This window comes from Schistocerca gregaria, chromosome 2 (genome assembly GCF_023897955.1).
Source record: "Schistocerca gregaria isolate iqSchGreg1 chromosome 2, iqSchGreg1.2, whole genome shotgun sequence".
Taxonomy (NCBI): Eukaryota; Metazoa; Arthropoda; class Insecta; order Orthoptera; family Acrididae; genus Schistocerca; species Schistocerca gregaria.
In genome coordinates, this window is record NC_064921.1 from 618,140,326 (window position 1) to 618,158,289 (window position 17,964).

At 37.9% G+C, this 17,964-nt stretch overlaps 1 protein-coding gene across 1 annotated transcript in view; it reads left to right on the forward strand.

Annotated features, from left to right (window-relative positions):
• LOC126334595 (probable aconitate hydratase, mitochondrial) overlaps positions 1–17,964 on the forward strand; it is an 89,014-nt gene that overhangs the window by 6,637 nt on the left and 64,413 nt on the right. The window contains exon 5 of the mRNA XM_049996987.1: positions 9,349–9,507. Within this exon, the coding sequence (XP_049852944.1) occupies positions 9,349–9,507 (159 nt within the window). The remainder of the gene's footprint in view (positions 1–9,348; positions 9,508–17,964) is intronic.

Below are 17,964 nucleotides of genomic sequence, written 5' to 3' on the forward strand. Positions count from 1 at the left end.
ACGTTCCAATAGTATCATCAATTAACAGTTTGTCCCTATCGTAGGAATCCATGATGAACTAATCCATCAAAGTCGGGGAAAACTATAAACACGGTTTTGACATATGACCTGATCTGTTGCACTTTTTTGGTCTTGGGAAAACCTTTCCCGACCCATTGTGAAGATTGAACCTTGATCTCAACATCAGAACTGTAGACCCATATCGATCAGCAGTTATGATTTTCTTAAGGAACGTCCCACCCTCATTTACGTGATCCAAAAGCTCTTCACAGATTGTGAGGTGAAGGTGTACTGGTCTTGACTTGTGAGCCGTGGGTCAAACTTGGTGGCAACTAATGTGTTTCAGGATTTCATGACAAGAGCGAACTTAAATGTGACTTTCTTCTGCAAATTCTCTGAAAGTCAGTCTTCAATTGACACACACAATTTCGCTGACATTCCTGACATGAATGTCATCAGTAGACGTTGAAGTGTGCCCTTAATGAAGTCATTTTTAACTTCTGCCCAGCCATTTTTAAACTGTGTGAACCATTTGTAACACCAAGTACAACTCAGGCAGCCATCACCGTAGATTTCCTGCATCACTTGTTGTGACTCTGTAAAGGTTTCCTTGAGATTCACAAAAAATTTAATGCAGAAGTGTTGCTCTCCCCTAACTCTGCCATCTCAAAATTCGCAAACTGTGTGCTACACAACATTCTACTCAATATAGCACTGTACGACAACTGGCAGACATAAACAATGAAACTCCCGGGAGTTAGACATTAAACACAGGCGTGTTTAGGGATGTCGACTGCATTTCGCTCCAACACATCATTGGTGTGAAATTCCGAACATTCCGGAATTTTTTGAACAAACCTCCTTGGTACTGTATTTTCTGTGTATTTTAGCTTAAATGGCATTACTTCCATGTAAAGTTTAGCTTTTCCAGCGAAATAGATGCTGAACATGTTTGCTTCACATTGTAGCCACAAAATTTATCAGCACATTAGTCTCATGCAGCAAAAAAAAAAATGGCATTTCTTTACTAAAGAAACATACTTGTCTACTACTGTGATGTCTCGACCATGTCTGTATCTGCAGAAGTTGTGTGGTCTGATAGCTTTTTTTGGTGACTTTGTTCTTTGGACAGTTTGCTTGACCATTTTGTTGAAGAGATATTGCAGGCTTCATAAGGAAGTTACTGGAACCTGCATGAGTTGACAATGTGATGAGGTTTAGGACAAAGAGAGAACAATATTATTCATTAAAATTGGAGTTCTTCATTCTCTAGATGTTCACCCACTGAATACTCCACGCTCACTCGCACATACAGAACTGCATGGATGAGCAGTTATACAAAAAGTTACATCTGCAGGGTGAAATAACTAACTTTTAATTAATATTAGTACAAATCTAAATGCTATGTAATCACAAGAACATTCCCCATGCTCCAACATGTAAAGAGGTCAATGCTTCATGACCTTTGCATTTATCTCCAGTCACATGAATGAAATCATATGTCCTTAGCACAAAACAACTTGAATAACATCATTTTTTACATTAGAGTATATTATAACTAGGGCCTGGATTTTAATGACAAGTCATATTGTTTTTCTGAACTATATGGTGAATTTTAGAACAATTTAATCACAAATCTAGACATTTTAGTGTCAAAAGTATTTTGATTGTGCATATGAAGTCATATTTCAACAAATTTTAGTAATAGGTCATATTGTGGCTAACTTTTAATATAATAGGTCATATTTCCGTCAACTTTTGCCAAAAATGCCTATACCGTTTTTCTCGTATCTTATGGGACACATGAATAAGAAAATGAATATGTTGCTCACGAGACAATATTTAACATGTTATTATGAAAGGTAAACAGATAAATTAGTACACAGCTTTATTTCTCAGGATTGTAGAAGAAAATTGGTGTACCACAAAAGTCGTTTTGCGAACATAAAACATTGTTTCGCATAGTCGACAATACGCTCTCAGAGACAATAAAGGCGGCTTCTACATCATTGCAGTTGCACAGATGTTCTCAGTAACCAGTTTGAATACAGCCTTTGCCTTGTTCAACATGCCTAAATCAAAGTGCTCCAACAGCAAGAAGCTGCGAGGATATGTTCGAGAATTTGAAGAAAAGTTCTTTAGTACTGATGGGAAAATATTATTTTGTAAACTGTGTGAAGTTAAAGTTAGTGTGGAAAAGCTCTTTAATGTGCAACAACACTGTAATACCGCTAAACACAGCAGCTGTGTGAAACAAAGTGCTGAAAATAACAGCAGGCAAACGCTGTTATTTGAACAGTCAGGTCAATTGTCAACCGTGCAATCATTCTGCAAGGATTTGTGTGAGATGATGGTGTCCTACAACATCCCACTGGAAAAGCTCAAGAATCTATGCTTTAGACGGTTCTTGGAGAAGTACACAACACATCCAGTTCCAGATAAATCTACACTGAGAAAGAACTATTTATCCATATGCTACAATGATGTGCTCAACCAAATATGTATTACTATTGCTGAGCAAAAAATCTGGCTGTTGATAGATGAAACTATGGATATTAGTGAGCAATATATTGCAAATGATGTTGTTGGTGTTCTAAAAATTGAGGGCCCTGGGGATATGTTCCTACTAACGTATGAAGCTCTCGATAGAGTAAACAATTCGCCGATTGCTATTTTGTTTGACAACTCTCTGAAGCTACTGTGGCCAGATGGTGTGGAAAGAGACAACGTTTTGCTGCTTGTAACATATGGTGCTTCATGTATGGCTAAAGCAGCCAAAGGGCTTCAGATTCTCTACCCCAATATGGTGTACACCACTTGCCTTGCACATGTGTTGCACAGAGTTGCCAAAGAGGTGCGATTAAATTACCCTGTCATGGAGAAATTAATTTCCTGTGGCAAGAAAATCTATGTGAAGGCTCCGCTGCGGTGCAAAAATTCAAGGAACAAGCACCTTCAATGCTCCTCCCACCTAAACCTGTTCTTACACAATGGGGTTCTTGGCGTAATGCTGCTGAGTATTACTGCACCAACATCATCCAAAAAAAGACAATCTTCTGTGAGTTTGATAGCGATGAATCAAGTGCTATCAAAATTTTGAAAGAAGTTTTTTATAGATACTTTGTCTCGAAGCTTGGCATACGTCAACGCCAATTTTTCAGTGATATCAAAAGCCATCAAACGACTGGAAGCTGTTGACACTCAGCTATGTGAGGCCCTGAGTGTTGTGTGACATGTGGAGAGTGAGTGGGTCGAGCTCGTGGTCATGTGGCTGACAAAGTGAAAACCAAATTTGCAAAGTGTTCTCCAATGGAATCCTGGATATTCTACACTGTGCAAAATTAGTGACAGTCTTTCAGGGAATGCTGCAACATTTGAAGATACTGAAACAGAGCTGAACTCCAGTGACCTGGCTGCCTTCACATACACTCCAGTGATGTCTTGTGAAGTGGAGAGGAGCTTTTCCCGGTACAAAACTATCCTCAGCAACAACCGTGGATCTTTGACAATGGAAAACCTGAAATTGCACCTTGTTATCCAGTGCAACTTTGCAAATACTGAAGATTGACATACGGTATTAAATAATGTGAAATGCTTTAAATACTATGTAGAAATAAAAACATTGTTCTACTGTTTCAATAGATGATCTTTTCACTGTACTTTGTGTTTAGAAAATAAAACATTCAGACATTCAAAAATAGGTGCAAATTAGCCACAAACCCTACAGAAAGAAAGAACTATACTTACAATATTTTGAGGAGTTAATTTTGTATGACTTTATGGTGAATAAAAAAATTAAATAAACAAACAAGAGTGCTTTAAATAAACTTCTGTTAAGTCATATTTTATTTTTAAGGTCATATTTATGTAAATTTTAGGTCATAATTTCTTGCATATTTCACTGTTTTTTAGGTAATTAAGATCCGGGCCCTAATTATAACATTAACTGTTTATGGTGCACTTTATGAAAAACTATGTATGCCACTGTTGTGGTGAAAGATCTCTTCTTAATTATGTATGGTACATCCTGCCACATGAATAACTTTTAATGGTAATAAAACATGGGTATATTTTTACTTAATTGAAACATATTAAAGAACAAATAGTTGGTATTTCAAGATGACTATACCTTGCACAAGACATTGATTCTTTGTTACAAAGTAAAGAATGACAGATTTTCTTCACACCAAGGGAAGTGTCTGTTGTGTGACTTACAAAAAAATTTTAGCTGCAAAGTGGTTTGTCTCTGATATAGTTTGAAAAAGTAGCAATAACCACTGAAGAAGAGGCAGGAATTCTTCTCTTACTTCTGTCTGAACTTATCTCTCACATAGCTGACACCAGCACATTCCGTACAGGGAAAAGGGTCATGAGTAACTGTGTAGTGATTTGGGAGTGTTTTGAAATAGCTGAAGAGTATGTACATTGAGAGATGGACTCAATCTGCTGGAAACAAGAAATTATGATGCTCTGATACAAGACTGGAGGGAAGATAAAAACGTAACCTTCAAATAGTTTGAAATTGCCAAAGGTGAATAACATGTAAATTAAGATCATTGATTTGATTTAGACCTTTTTGTGTGTGAGACAAATAGTTTACAGTTCTACTAAGTATATTTGGTATAAAAGATTACACACACATTCTCCACAAGTAGAAGCTGTGCTGAAATTGATTGTTACGTAGTTCCAATGCCTCCGAGAATGTCACTGATAGGGTTAAACAGTAAAATCACCACAGTTTCAATATTTCTTCAGACGAAAAGATTCTACTTCTTGCGTTAATCATCTTAGAGCTTTTCACTGTATCCAGTGCACAAATTACATGGAATTTAAGGTCCATAGCCAGTGTTCTGTGGATCTGGAAAAGATCAATTTTGTGAACAATATGCATTGTATTTTACTAATTATTGAAGGTGATGTGCAACATTTTGTAACTACAAAATTCCCTGTTTCTGTGGGTTAAATTCCAAACACACTTTACTGGATTTCATTGGGGATTTTAATAGTATTAAAATGTAGTTTTCTTATATTTTATGAGTGGCAACATGAGATGAACACACCCAGGACATTGTCTTCATGCAGCAGAAAACCTAAGATTAACCCTCGCAATGTTTTTCGAAAATATTGAAACCTACTTGGGTACTGAGGCAGCAAATATCAAAGACAGGCAGGCTTGAATTCATGGCATACATAGGGCTACTTATTATTATGGGTAAGGAAAATGACATTATCTGTTACAGATTTATAGTCTTACACTTCAGGAAGGTTTGTTTATACTGCCACCATGAGCTGAACTAGATTCTAACAGTTTACTAAAATAGTGAGATTTGATGACAGAGAGTCACGAAGCAATCACAGGAAACATGATAAGTTTGCTGCATTATGAGAAGTTTTTGATAAAGTGAATGAATGACTGCAAAATATTATTCTGTTGGGGTGCACACTGTTACTGATGAAATGTTGTCATTGTACCGTGGCAGGTGTCCCCTCAAGGTCTTCATGAAGGAAAAGCCTGTTAAATACGGTATACATGTACACATGCTCACAGACGCTAAAATCAGATATGTTGTTAGCATGGAACCTTTTGCTGGGAAAAGAAATGATGGTACACAACCATCAAATTCCACTGCAGCTGTGGTGAAATGCCTGGTGGTTCCTATACATAATTCAGGGCGAAATGTCACTACAGACAGGTATTACACTTCAACTGATTTAGCTGAAGATCTATGGAGGAATCACAAGCTAACTCTTGTGGGAACAATACAGCCTGATAGGAAACATACACCTGAAGAACTGAAAGATACCTCAAGATGGGAATTATATTCTAGTAAACTTGCTTTCAGTGATACTAGTACTGGAAATACTCCAATCACAATTGTTCCTTATATCCCCCATGAAAAACCCAAAAGAAATCTGCTGTTTCTATCATCTCAATATTATGACGCTGCAGAGAGTTCACCTACTGACACTATAGTGCCTTTAAAATTAGTTGTGACTTCTGATGTTTAGCTCACCTGAGGGGACATGACGCCATCACCCTGATAACATCAATGGCGAGCCATCTCTCCATATCGCGCTGCCGGCAGTTCAAGTGGTAAGGCACCCCTGTTGCCACTATGTGGTTAAACAGCATCACGTAGTGTCACGCATTAGATGCAACTAAGTTCCTTAGCTCTCTTTGTAGGTATTTTTTTCTGATCTTGAAGTATTCTGCAGAAATCACATATTGTGAAGAAGTGTTTTGCGTTGGCTTCACATTAATAACAACAGTGTAGCACGTCTGAGCACGAGATTTGCAATAAAAGTGGTCGTCCGAACATGTTTAGCGGCTGTGAAGATAATGTTGTGCCTGCAGAATATTCCTCCAAATATGACAATAGTAATGGACAATGTGTCATATCACTCAATTGTGATGTATAAAGCTCCAACAATGCATGGAGGTTCATTGATTTGGGGGAGGGGACCAAACAGTGAGTCATCAGTCCCATCGGATTAGGGAATGATGGGTAGGGAAGTCGACATGCCCTTTCAAAGGAACTGTCCCTGTCTTTGCCTGAAGTGACTTAGGGAAATCACAATGCTTGGAGGAAATCTTATATTGTGCTCTGGTACAAATAAATGTTCCATTGGCTAAAGGTGAACGTAGATTGTGTAAGGCAGAGTTAATGGAACTTTTGTACAAGCCAAAAACTCCATGCTACTAGCTCGATGAACTGGCTAACACTAAAGGGTATATTTTAACTAGGCGTCCTCCTTATCATGCTCATTTAAATTCTACTGGGAATATATGGGCTAAAAAAAAATTATTCTCAGTCAGGGTAAATGTTGATAAAAGAAGCCATTGCAAATGTTGCACCGCAGCCGTATCAAAGCGATATCAAGAAGGTTGCTGAGGAAACAAGTATTCATGAAAGACTGTCATGAGTTTTGAGTAATGCATAACTTCTCTTGTGCCATTCTTAAACAAGGAAGAATTTACAAATATTCATCCCACTAGCATTTTAATGCAGCTGAAATTGTGACAAAATTCTTAAACAGCGTATTATTGAACTAGCAACTGAAGGTAAGACTGGTCAATAGTTACGAAAAAGCCTATTCTCAGTTTAAAAATAAATGTGTAACTTCACTTACATTGCTGCAAAACCCACAGAAAATCTCATTTCACCAGCTATTGGTGGTCCTTAAATGTCACATTATTTCATCTAAAAATGTGGATTGTTTGAATATCGCAGTAGATATGTATTTTTGCATATCACTCATATTGAAAAATACTCTTCGCTTTGTGTGCCATCATTTGCTAAAAATTTGTTTCCATATCACAGACCTTTTATGAGATATGAGGGATTTATGAATATTTCATTCTGTCTTTTTAACTGGTGCGTGCGTTCTTGACAGAGCCCTTTATATACTTTCCATATCCATGACATTGGAGACAGTGACATCCTTCCAAGTTAAAGGATAATTCAATATATCATCTAAATTGCATGCAGCTACATATAACCTAATACATACCAAATGCAAATTAATAGAGTCCCATGTTTTTCATTGCAAACTTTTAAGAATTTTGAGCAGTAGTTTACCTAATATCGTAGTATCACAAAAATAATGACCATTAACGGAATGATAGGCAGTTCACCATGAAGCTATGAGAAGGGCGAGAATCAGAGTTTAGTACCAAACAGTTTCTTTAAAATTGTTTGAGAAAGACAGCAGATTGGCCGGCTTGCGTGGCTTGCTGTTCACGTGGTCAAGAGAGGTTGACAGGTTTCCCATTCAGCATGCTCTGGCATCTACGCTACACACCACTTGCCCATACTGAGCTGTCAAGTCACAACTAATTCGTTATGCACTATAAGATGAGAAAACAGTTACAAATTTATATTATAATGAGACTAAACGTGGCGTTGACACGATAGATCAAATGGTGAGGAAATATTAAACTGAGAGGGCTACAGGGAGGTGGCCACTGTCTGTTTTGTATACTCTTGTCAACATAGCAGCAGTAAATAGTTACACACTATTTTTGTTGAACTTCCCGTATTGGAATAAGAAAAACCCTAATAAGCGACAACTTCTTCTTCAAGAACTGGGACTACAGGTCACGAAACCATACATTAAAGAAAGGGCTACAAATATTGCAAGACTGTCAAAGTCTGTAGTTTCGGGTATGGAAAATCAAGCAGAACTTTGGTGAAAAGGAGTCTCATGGAGGTAAAGGTAGATGTCATTTGTGTGTTAGTGAAAGCCAAAAAAAGGAGAAAAGTACAACAAAGTGAACAAAATAACAGTAATCTGAAAAAATTGTAAGAGATACACATGTGGTAAACACAGCAAAAGACTGTTATATGTCCCAAGTGTGAAATAGATTCTGAAGAAAGTGATGAATAAGTCTTCTCTCAAAACTATGTTAGGTACCTAAGCTATTTATATTACCTCAAATTTTTGTAATATTTTTTAATTATAGTAAAGTGCACTTCAGTAGCACTATAACGAGTTTTACTACTAATTGTCCTCAAGATAATTAGACTTGGTAAACTTAAATGACAAAGTAAGTGAAAGATATAAAATGCATTTTTGAAAACAGTTTTAAAAGAAATATTCAGGTTCTGGGTCCTGACCATGTATCAACAGATCTTTCAAAAGTATGTCATTGATGTAATTCAAGAACAATTAATGAATTTTATTTGTTTCTTAAATTTTTTTATGTTGGGCACAAAGTAACCCCCCCCCCCCTCCTCTTGGAAATAAATGTTACTGAAAATGGTTTGGTATTGCGAGGGTTAAGTTTAGCATATTCTCATATTGGCCACACAAGTTTCACACAAAACTGAAACAGAACTTTGAGATTGCCAAACTCTGACAATATAAGCTGAAAAGATTGCAGATATGCTGATTAGCTAGTGTCATATATTTTACTTCCTGTTCTCACAAGCAAGAGATTTTTTATAGTTTTGCTCTTCATTCTTATAATGCTTAAGTAGATTTTTCATATTTAATTATGAAATATTTTGGCGTACTTTCCTAGAGAAAATGTGAGCTGGAAGTAGTCCATTTTCTTCCTCCTTATTTTATTATAAAAAGTTGGGAAGTGTTACATTGCACAAGTACAGATAGGGAAAAACATTAAACAGTTAATTTGTTTGCACCTTTCCCTTATATTTGTTGACAGGTTGCTATGTACTTCATTAACTGACAATGCATACAAAGAGCTTTTATTAAGAGAAGTGTGTTTGTCTGATTTACAATGTGCTTGTCAAAGACTTATAGCTCATGGCAAACATGTTGGTTATGGGTTGTTATCGAGACATATTGAATAGTCTTTTGACAGTTAATTACCTTGTGTTCTAGATCATCCTCGAGAATTATGCATTCCCAGGACTGTTAATGATTGGTACTGACTCTCACACACCAAATGGTGGAGGGCTTGGTGGTCTGTGTATTGGAGTTGGTGGAGCTGATGCTGTTGATGTTATGGCAGATATTCCATGGGAACTCAGATGCCCAAAGGTAAGTTTACAGCTTCAGAAATATGTTATTTTCCATGTAGTCCTCATTGTATTTATACAGGGAACTTTCTTCAGAAAGATTTCTCTTTTAAAAAACTATGTGTGTAGGCTGTTGTGGGATAGTATACATTTGTCTTCAAATATTTGCCAGTTCAGGTTTTTCAGCATTTTTATGACATCGTTCCACGAGTCAAACAAACCTGTGATCATTCATACAGCCCTTCTTTGCATATATTTAATATCCCTGCTGTACTTACTTGCCATGTGTCTCACAAACTTCAGAAGTATTCTAGGATGGGTGCACTGGTGTTATGTAGGCAAGTTCCTTTGATAGGGTGACTTCATTTTCCCAGTTACGTCTGCCAAGTGGTTTACTGCACTTGATGGTAATTCCATTTTTTGTAAATACAAATTGTTCCTCACTGGTATTTGTATGACTGTTGATTCCAGTTCTGACTTACTGATATTGTAGTCGTAGCACACTGTTTTTGAGATTTGTGTAGTGCAAAATTTTACATTTCTGAACATTTAAAGCAAGTTGTCAACCACTTTCAAATCATAACAACCAACTGAATATTTATACACTTTGTTTCATAGTGTATTTCATTATAGGTAACCACATTATGTGAAAATCCTGAGATTACTGTTATAATTGAGTATCAGGTCATTAATATAAAACATCCACAGCAGTCATCTCAGAACACACTCCTGTGGCACGTTTGAAGTTATTCTCCATTCAAGATAATATGTTATGTCCTGTCTACTAAGAAATCCTCACTCTAGTCACAAAAATTGATTCCTCGTGTGATAACACTTCCGTTGTGGTAGTTAGTTACATGTTTGATAGATCACATGAACAGTTTTTATCAAAATGATGTGGAACAAGTCAGTTTATAGGGTATGCATAAATGATTAGCATTAATCTTAATGAATACATTATTATTTTAGTCCTAATTGTGCAGTTACACTTAAAACAGTTTTTTGTTTCTGGCTACCTTTTCTTTTTCTTTTTTTTTCTTTTTCTTTTTTTTTCTTTTTTTACTGAGCCACTGAGAGCTTTAAGAATGGCTAATAAAGGTCTTTTTTCCTTCTGGTGTTTTAGGTATGGACATCACTGTTCTTCTAAGATTGTGATGGATTCTTTATGACAAATTTCCTAAGCCAATATATGTATTGTGACGGCACAGTTAAAATGCCCGGCTTCTTGAAGAGATACCTACATGAAGTCTGTGGGTGAACATCACACATTATTCATACTGATCATTTTTGTGCAAACAATTCTTTGTTCCTAACTGATGAGTTACCACAGAAAATAATTTCAAAAGACATTATTAAGTGGAAATATGAAAAATATGTCAGGAGGTTGATTCGTTTGTTTCCAAGATAAGCAATTATATGAAGAGCAAAAACAGCTGAACTTGATTGCATGAGAAGCTCAGTAATATTCTTCTTCCACTTCAAGTTTTTGTCCATATGTACACCCAAAAATCTGAAGTGTTCTACTCTATTTACTGATTCCTGTTCATATGGTACCTCAATTGTTTGTATGACTCTACTTGCAGTACATAATTGAATATTGTGTGTGGTTTTTTTTCTTTCAAAATTGAGGAGATTCCATTTTCTGAGGACCACTTCCTAATTCTTTGAAAAATATCATTTACCATATCCTCTGATGTTTTCTTTCTAATGGGATTTATTATAACACTAAGATTGTCTGCAAAAGATACCAATTCTACTTGTTGAATGTTAAAGCATAGGGTTGGACCCCAAATTTTATTTTTTTAAATTCGCATCAGAAGCACCATGGATACAGGAATATAAAAAAATGGATAGCACACAGAAAAAAAATAATTAGAGGCATATGAAAATATATATAAATATATATACAAATATGTGTGCACAGAAACAAAATGTTACAGGCATTTGGCCCATAAGCGGGCTACGTCGACAGCATTTGGGGTTGCCAACATCAGATCCTCTAAAGTGCAGTGTGAAGGACATTCAGGGCAGTTGGGGACAAGAAAGGAGCCTCCACGAAGAGTATGTGAATGCAATACACATACTCGGGCGTCCCCTGGGCGGTTGTATACCGGCTGATCCTTTCACTCCAGAAGCAACATGACAACATGACCCCAAAATTGAACACTATGAGACTCCTTTTGTGATTTTTTTTTTCTCATCACTAAAATTTTCAACTTCTCAGCATAGTTCATACTATACAGCACAAGCTTTTGTGGTCTGTTTGCTGAACATGATTTAAATTAGCTGTGTGTAGAGCCATCAGTTCTGTAAAACTCAAGTTTTTCTAAGAGAGTAACATGATCTACACAACAAAATGCACTGGAAAGATAAAAAGAATACCAGCTGGAGATATTTTTTTTTTTATTTAAAGCTTGTACTGTTGGTTGGTTGGGTGAAGGGGACCAAACAGCGTGGTCATCGGTCTCATCAGATTAGGGAAGGATGGGGAAGGAAGTCGGCCGTGCCCTTTCAGAGGAACCATCCCGGCATTTGCCTGGAGTGATTTAGGGAAATCACGGAAAACCTAAATCAGGATGGCCGGACGCGGGATTGAACCGTCGTCCTCAGGAATGCGAGTCCAGTGTCTAACCACTGCGCCACTTCGCTCGGTGCTTGTACTGTTCTGAGTTAATGTACCGGACATTATAATTAAACATCCCAATTTAACACATTATAACAAGGAAACTAATTACTATATGAGGACCAAACTTGGTAGTATTAATGTCAATGACATGATGAAATAATGCAGAATAAATTCAGTAGAAACACTTTTAATGTGCTGTTACGGTACATAATACCATTACATACCAGTACAATTACTGCTACAAAAAGGGCATGATACATGCCAGTAGGTATGCTGGCTACCTCTCTTGATAAGCTGCGCTTCAGATTAGCACGTGTGTGTTTGTTCTCCTGGCAAACCCTGTCCTTCAGGTAGCCCCACAACCAGAAATCACAGGTAGTGAGATCAGGTGATCGTGGTGGCCAAGCATTTGGAAACAACCAGCCGATAATTCAATCATTTCCAAATGTGTTTCAGAGAAGCAGGTAAAATTTATGAGTGATGTGCAGAGGATGCCATCTTGCAAGAAAACTGTTAACTTCAATGCATCTGTCCTGTAGGGTGAGTTGACATGCTGGCAAAGCATACTGCAGTAATGCTTTCCAGCCACACTGCACGTGTTTGTGCCTTGAGTGCCAACCTATTAAAAAAAGAATGGGCCAATGATGAATGTAGCATTGAAGCCACACCATATGGGGACACATTCACCATACAGAGGAACTTCATGCACAGTGACTGGAGGTGAAGTTCCCTACACCTGGCAATTCTGTGTGTTCACCTCACCAGTCAGAGAAAAATGAGCTTCATCTGTCCATAGGATGGTCTAGGGCCAGCCCTCATCATCTTCAATCCTTCCCAGAAAGTGGAGGGCAAAGTCAACACGTCATTGTGTGTCCTGTGGTGCAAGCTACTGTATCATAGGTTCTTGTAAGGATACTACTTGAGAATGGCTTGAAGCACCTTTTGTACAGTGGACTGTAGGATATTCAACAATCGTGACACAGTATGTGCACTGCCTGATGATTGTGAATTGTGCGTAGCATCGTCTGCCATAGCAATAGCGACTTCATCAACCACCTGTGGTGCAACCGGTCATCAGCCTCTTCACAGACTGACACATAGTTCTCCAGTTGATTTGAACTTCATCATGCTATGCACAGCAGGTGGAGAAAGAGGACCCTTCCATAATCCTTTCAGGCAGCAATATTCTTGAAGTGCAGCAGCAGCAGCAGCATGATGATGACTGATCATGCCACCTAGTGGCCATAGTTAGAAGTGAATGGTGGCGCTGTGATGCATGTAAATCATGCACCCCCTACTCTGGATGTTAATGCTACCGAGTTTGGTACTGGTACGGTAATCAGTTTCCATGTTATAATGCAGTAAATAGGGAAACTTTAAGTATAACCATCTAGTATAAATAACAATTTCGGTAGAGCAACCCTTCTCAAATCCAGACTTTGATATCTTAAGTAAATTGTTTCCACTTAAGTGTGAGGGTACACTTGAGTACATTACTTTTTTGAATATTTTGTAAAAGAGATGTCAGTAAGGAAATTGGATGATAGTTGTTTAAGTCTGCCTTGTCACCTTATGAAGAGGTTTAACAGTTGAATATTTTAAACTGTCTGGAAAAATTCCCTGCACCAGTGAAGCATACTAAGGCCATTACTTATTAAGTTAGAACAACTTTTTAGAATTCTGTCTGAAATTCCATCAACAGCACTGGAGCTTTTGCTTTTTATAATTTTGTTAATTTTAGTAAAGGCTGTTGGTGCTACTTATAGTTGCTTACAGTTATGTGGAATGGCATTTTAATATATGCTCTTGCTTCTTAAATGGAACCATTTAATCCTGTTTTTGCTGCCACAATTATAAATTGATTGTTAAGAGTACCTGCAGCTTGTGAAATATCAGTCACAACATTGCCATTTAGTTTAACTGTTATGTTATCTTGTACACTGACTGTCTGTCCTGTCTCCCATTTGACAATATCCCATATAGTTTTAATCTTATTATCTCATTGTTTATTTCTGTTGGGACCTGCATACTTCTGAACATTTGCCTTTCTTTAAAATATTACTTTATTTTTTTGTAGTATTCATGTTATGTCGGATCTTGGCTCGATTTGATTTTAACAGGGAAGCTAAAACAGCTTTGGTCTAACCCACCACTGCCCACACCGAAACTAAGTTTATTGTGCAGTATCCCTTGCTATATATCTAGTAAAGCCAGCCAGTGCCCTTAAATAGTGCAAGAGTGAGTCCCTCTACCAGTTTTTTGTTAGACACAATTTCTTCAGGTCTAATGTCCTGAAGATTCTGTATCTTTTACTCTCCAACGCCATGCATTCAAAGATTAGGTGTGATGAAGTTTCTTCACCCTCATCACAGATCCTACATTTAGGGTCCTCACCCCATTGTACCCATTTTGTGTAGGTGTTTTTTGAAATTCCCATGGCCGGTCATCAATCCAGTCATGAGTTTGCTCTCTTTCCTGTTCAATCCCAAGATTACAGAGCTTCTTTTAAAACACGGCTTGGGCACCATTACCTTATCATGTTTTTGTTTATGGACCTTGGTCCTATATCCTATGTTTTTTTTAAGTCTGTTCTGTAGTTCCTGTGATCATAGCTTTGGTGATTGTCAGGATAAGTTCCGGTCCAATAAATGGAGTTGTTGCCCCCATCCTAGCCAGTCTGTCAGCTTGTTCATTGCGACAAATCCCTGAGTGGCCAGGGACCCACACTAGGTTTACCTTATTGCTTCCCCCTAGCTCCACCAGAGCCGTGCGGCATTCTGCAATAATCTTAGATCTTGTTGAAGGAGCTGCCAATGATTTCAGGGCTGCCTGGCTGTCTGAATAGACGTAGATGTTGCGATCCTTTTAGCACCTATGCATCTTCTCCTCCACACAAGTCCTGATTGCAGTAATTTCAGCTTGGAGTACGAAGGCCAGGTTTCTTAGAGAGATTATGCCCCCTAGTCTTGGCTGAACCCCTTACACCCCTGCCCCAATGCCTTGGTTTATTTTCAACCCATCAGTGAACCAACAATGTCTCCCGTACAGTGTTAAACTGTTTTTTCCCACTGCTCCCTGCTTCCAATTATTATATTGTAAGGTTTGTCAAAGCAGTAGTTTCTCCAGCCATTCCTATATTTACCTCACTCACTATCTTGGTGTGTGATTCTGGATATCCGAATGAATCCCAGTTTTTGCCAGTTTTAAGTCTGTGTGCCGCAGCTGCTGCCTCCACCTTGACCCAAAGGTGTAGTGGAGGCATGCCCAGCATGGCTTCCATTCCAGCTATGGCTAAGCAGGCCAATCTCTGCACCTTAGCAAGTTCCTTAGCTGCAACCCACTGTTCAACCTCCTTCCATCACACTACGGCCCACGTAGGAAATCCTAGGTCTGACCACTGTGGTATATATCCAGTGCATACCCCTGGGGCTTAGGCCTCAGTTTTTGCCACAAGCCGTTCTAGTACTCACTACAGTACTTTTTGGCTGAGAGCAGATACTCTTAATTCGAGAGGTCCACGTTAGCTTCTCATCTAATGTTGCCACTAGATATTTCACTGTCCCTTCACAAGTAGTTTCATCAAAGAGCTTTTAGATTCCAACTTGAGTGTTGAATATGTCTCTTCGTAAATGGCACCACAATAGTCTTCTTAGGATTAACCCTCAGATCCTGTTTAATGCACCAATTTTGCACAGTGTCCAAACCTCCTTGTGTCAGTAAATTTGCCAAGTTTAACTATGACAAGGTCATCTGCATATCCTTGGCAGAAGCATTGTCTGGAATTTAATTCCTCAATGAGTTCGTTCACCACTAGATTCCACAATAGAGAGGACAAAACTCCTCCTTGTGGGGTGTCTCTAGTGGTGTTAATTACCATCTTTTCATTTATCATGGTAGCCTCTATCTTCCTTCCACTAAGCATGGCCCTGGTCCACCTGCATATAGTGGTCCCCAGGTCATGCACCTCTGCTGCCCTTACCATGGAATTGAAGGTTGTGTTACTGAAGGCCACCTCAATATCTAAGGAGATGCAGAGGGCTTTTTCTTGAAAGTGAAGTTCTTTTTCCACCTTCCCGATGAGTTGGTGGAGAGCTGTGTCATATTATTTACCTGTGTTATATGCGTGTTGGTTTGAATGTAGGGGGGCCCGGGACTTGACTTGCTCTGGCATTTATACAAATTTCTCTCTTCCTCTTACATGAAATTTTAATTCCCCAAGTGCTTGACATCTTACCCTTTTCTTTTTTAATTGATTTTCTGGATCTTTTTTTAGAAAAGAAACTTTCAATTGTTGACACAAATTTACTCTGGAACAAATTGAATTTGATATCGGCATCTCTTTTACATATATAGTACTTCATTCCATACCGCCCTTTAACTTACCATTGAAACATTTGTATCCTTTTCTCACGAATATGCCTCACAGCTTTGTATGATCCTGTCTGAGGGTTGTAAGGTCCCATAGTGTTTTTTTCCATTAATTGTGCCTCATGATCAGGTATTCCATTGATGATTGTGTACACTTTGTTTTAGCCTGAGCACTGTCTATAAAAATTTATGTCTTACTATCTTGGTGCGTTGAAAAATAGACCACTGAAATTAGATTGGGATACCCAAATAATAATTCTAGTTCATTTCTCCTACCAGTATCTCCAAAAGTAACAAACCTTTTCTTCTTTTCTGGAATGTAACTTAGCAATGCATCTATAGTTCTGATAAATAGCTGAAAGTTTCTTAGAGGGGATTTGTAGACTTTTACCATCATTGGAGAAATATCCTGCAGTAAGGATTCAAAAGCACATGCTTCTCAATGTCCGTAAACTGACTCTAAATGTGCCACTTTGACTCCATTAACCCAGGGATTTTGTCATGTGTGCTTGTGGCCCCCCTTACACTTTTTGCAAGATGCTCAGCAAATCTTTCCTCCTCCCCCCCACCCCCATCCTATTCAGGTGCAGGCCATCCTTATAAGTGTATCCCCATCTCCGACCTTTATTCACATTTTTGTTATATTCACTACCAAGATGGTAATATAACATATATACAGCAGTGATCCCAAAACACACATTCAAGATAACATGTTACATTCTACTTGCCAAGAAATCCTTACACTAGACACACAAATTGATTCCACTTATGATAATACTTCCATTAATATGCATTACTGTGGTACAAGAAAAGTGCTCTTCAGAAATCGAAGTACTACAGATTGCCTTGTTCTATGCCGACTGGCATGGAGGAAGTAATTCTGTTAGAGGCAAGATATTTTAAGATTCCATAGTAGGTGGATCAATGATAAGATTGGATTAAAGTTATGTTGTACCCTTCTGGCACCCTTAGAGTAGGTGGGAGTGACCTTTGCTTTCTTCTAACTACTGGCCACATTTATTGTTAGAGGATTTGTAGTATATTGTGGTTAAAACTGGAGACATCTCACTTGGAAATTTAATAAAGAATCCAATCGGAGTTTAGTAAGTAAGTGTAATACCTGTGGGAGAAGAATTTATTTTCAGAGGTTCTTCAGCACAACATACTGATAAGTTCTATGCAGAGAGAGGTGAGACACTGAACATACTGTTCAGTGAATCATGACAAGTAAAATGTGAAATTACTCTAAGGACTGGTCGAGAGTACTGAACAGAAATTATTTTAATGATTTACATTCTGAGACTTTCTGGACAGAAAGTAGTTTCCCAAGGCTTTTGAAGAGCATAAGCCCTGCGGTAACTGCAGAAGTTGATTTTGCAGTTTATAATGGAAAGTAGGTTGACACTTATGATTTACTGTATCTTCAGTTCCTTTGCTCATTGAACCTTTTATGTTAGTTCTCTGAGTTAACTTTGTACTAGGATT